Here is a 3,081-nt window from a genome sequence, read left to right as displayed (position 1 = left end):
CAGAGTTGTTGGTTGGATTTTCTTTTTTTTTTTCAGCCAAAAACGCTGATTCATCCCCAGCCAGGAGGGACTGAGACTCTGCCTGTAAAAAGACCCTGTGCCACGGAGCCTGGAGGGGGATGGATGCTTCCCTGTGTGATCCCACTCCAGAAGCAGCAGGGGACCACGGGGCACCCCTGGAGATGGAGGCGAAGCAAGGACATGGGACACCCCACAGTGAGCATTAGGGTAACGCTGCCACGGCCACATCCTCAGCAGCAGGGAGCTGCTTGTCGGCAGCAGGAAAGCCCTGAACCACCCCAAAACACTTCCCTCAGAGGGCTCCAGTGCGGCTTCCCCCACTGAGCATCCCACAGCCACAGCATGGGGTCACATCCCACCCATCAGATGGACATCCCCAACCCACAGCCCCACAGAGCCCCATAGAAACCCATTCATTGAGAGCCTCCGTCGCGTGTGATGCCCCATAACCCCACTGCTGCCCCACACCCAGCCCCGCAGTGCCTTTTCCAGGCAGTTTGCCACCCACCGTGAAGGCGGTGGGGAAGGAAACGGTGCAGGTTGTCGCAGGTAGGGGGCTGCCAGCTGAGCCAAACCGATCCATCCCCCCCTCCCTCCAGCAGAACCAAATTCGGGGCTGTCCATCACCAAAAGGAACAGAAAAATACTAAAAAGGTGATGGTGGCAAAGGGGACGGGTGCCGCACAGCCCTTGTCCCCACCGTGTCCCCCCATCTGGCCATGTTTATCGGCAGCCACTGAAGGACGTGCCCCACAGCTGCAGCAGCTTAGCCGGGCGCCGAGCAGCCATCTGCCACCAATGTCCCCAGTGGGGCAGGGAAACTGAGGCAGGGCACGGGCTGCGCTCTGGGATGTGGCTATTATTACCATTACTAAACTGAGTTTTTGAGTTTTATTTTTTCCCACTAAAAGGTGGGAAGTGGCCCCACGGGGATGGCTCCCAGAGGTGACTGCAGGGACGGATGCTTTGAAGCGCAGCCCTGACCCTGTATGCCTTCCTCCCGCTGACGCACCGCATCCTCCCCATCACTCCTGGAACTGACGTCCCAGTGCCCGGCGGAGGAAACCGGAGCAGAGGGGGCAGCAGGATGCGCCCGGCACGGGGGGAAATCGCTCACAAGCAAGGAGGTGATTAAAAATATCCACCCTATTTCTGGCCGGCATGGCGCTGGGAAGAGCTGCTGGCAACGCAGGGCGGCCCCGCAGCCTCTCCCTCTTCCAGGGCAGCGCAGGATCGCGCTGTTCTTTCCATGCTGGTCACCTTCCTGCCCGGCACCAGGAAGGCGGTGACAAGAGGGTCCCCCCGGTCCCAGGCAGCCCCGTGACACCACAGCCCATCCTTCTTTGTGTGCTTTTCCCGAAACGCTCCACGCACGATAGCATTTCACTGAGGATGACGCAGGGCCTCGGGGAGTTGCAGCACACGGCGCTTCCTCCCCATGCCAGGAGGATGCTGTGCCCATCCCTGCATGTCACCTTCCCAGCAGCACCTTATCCCCTTGTTCCCATGCCCAGCAGGCAGCCTGTCCCTTGTCCCCGTGTGTCATCGTAGCACCGAGCCATGGTAAAAACGTGCACAGGGAACACATCACCCCACGACGTGATGGAATGTTTGGAATTAATTTGTGCCCATGGCTCACCGGGTGGCAGAGGCAGGTCCCAGCTCCCCCAGAGCCTTCCCATGGGATCAGGTCCCCCAGCTCCCAGGGAGGAGGGAAGCAGGGACGCAGCACAGGACCGTGCGGAGCCGCAGGGGCAGCAGCGCTGCGCCGGGCAGGCACTGCTCCTTCCTCTCGCCCGGGCTTGTCCTGCTGCCTCATTCCAGGGATTTTCGTGCTGAGGCACAATCCCGGCTGCGTTTGGGGCTGCTACTCGCTGAGGTCTGCACAGTGCAGGGGCTCTGCTTTGCTCTCCAGCTGCAGAGCGCCCAGCCCACACCCAAGCCCCCATCTGCCTCTCAGCACCCATCTCCCTGGCTGTGAGTGCACATTTTGGGTGTCCTCGCTGCTCCGCACAGTGGGAACAACACGCAGTGCAGCCCCACATGGCTCCCAGGGCGGAGGATGGGGACATTCTGGCTTCAGCCCGGCTCCCAGCGAGATAACAAAAGCCAGCACCCACCTCCATGTTCCCACCACCCTCCATGGAGTGTTCCCAGCCAGAAATAAGGTGGGACCACCAGGCGGGCACGGCAGTGCCCATGGGGACCCACAGCACCAGCACACAATGCAGGTCTGCACTGCCAGGTTGTGATTTGAGTTCTGCTCCTTTGCTTCTGCAACCAAAAGCCCTGCATTTGGTGGTCAGCAATGCCAGACCTCCCCCAAAATGCCAGTGTCAGAGCTGCACCGTGGGTCCCAGATCTGGACCCACACCCCTGATTGGCTCAGGCACTTAAGGGTTAATTAACCCCCTTCCCTCCCACTGCCCTCCCCCCCTTCCACCGGCCCCCCGCCAGCTCCGGGCACTAATACCGGCGCGGCTGCAAGCTGCTGTCTGGAGCCGGCAGCCGGGGCCCCCCCGGGTGAGGATTTAGGGTTGGGCACCCCACAGGGCTGCAGATCCCAGCAGTGACCCTATACAGCTCAGGGGGTGGCGTGTCCCCCCCGCCCCGGTCTCCACGGCTTACCTTTGAAGGAGAGCTGCACCCTGGGGGTGGGGGGCACGCCGTCCTTGCCGTGGGCTGCCCGCCAGCCCAGGGTCAGCAGGGTGGCCCAGAGCAGGACGGTGGCCACAGGCATTGTGGGGGCACGCTGGGGGCTGTCCAGGGGGAGCACGCCTGGCAGAGAGGGACAGCGAGGCAGGCGTCAGGGGGGGATGCCACAGCGAGGAGTGCAGCCAAGCCCCACTGACAGCATGGGATTGGGCATAAACGGGGAGGGAAGCACAGAACTGGGGGGGACGGGCTGCAGGGTGAGGCTGTGCCATGCACCCAGGTGAGCTGCGTCCACCCCCCTCCCCCCCGGCTGCTGCCCCCATCTCCTCCCAGCCCTGAGTGCAGCACAGAGCCGGGCTCACATCTTTCCAACAGGAGGGAAATCTGGACTTCATTATTCCACAG

At 62.3% G+C, this 3,081-nt stretch overlaps 1 protein-coding gene across 2 annotated transcripts in view; it reads right to left on the bottom strand.

The window, feature by feature from the left end:
• SEMA3F (semaphorin 3F) overlaps positions 1–2,823 on the bottom strand; it is a 16,051-nt gene extending 13,228 nt beyond the window's left edge. The window contains exon 1 of one of the 2 annotated variants that reach the window (XM_010718375.3): positions 2,650–2,823. In XM_010718375.3, coding sequence (XP_010716677.1) covers positions 2,650–2,761 — 112 coding nt within the window. In that variant the 5' untranslated portion in view covers positions 2,762–2,823. The remainder of the gene's footprint in view (positions 1–2,649) is intronic. The other variant, XM_003210018.4, reaches the window with a different exon arrangement.
• Positions 2,824–3,081: the final 258 nt, after the last annotated feature.

Source organism: Meleagris gallopavo, chromosome 14 (genome assembly GCF_000146605.3).
Source record: "Meleagris gallopavo isolate NT-WF06-2002-E0010 breed Aviagen turkey brand Nicholas breeding stock chromosome 14, Turkey_5.1, whole genome shotgun sequence".
NCBI classification, from domain to species: Eukaryota; Metazoa; Chordata; class Aves; order Galliformes; family Phasianidae; genus Meleagris; species Meleagris gallopavo.
Note: the sequence above shows the minus strand (reverse complement) of the source record. Positions and strands in the feature narration are given on the sequence as shown.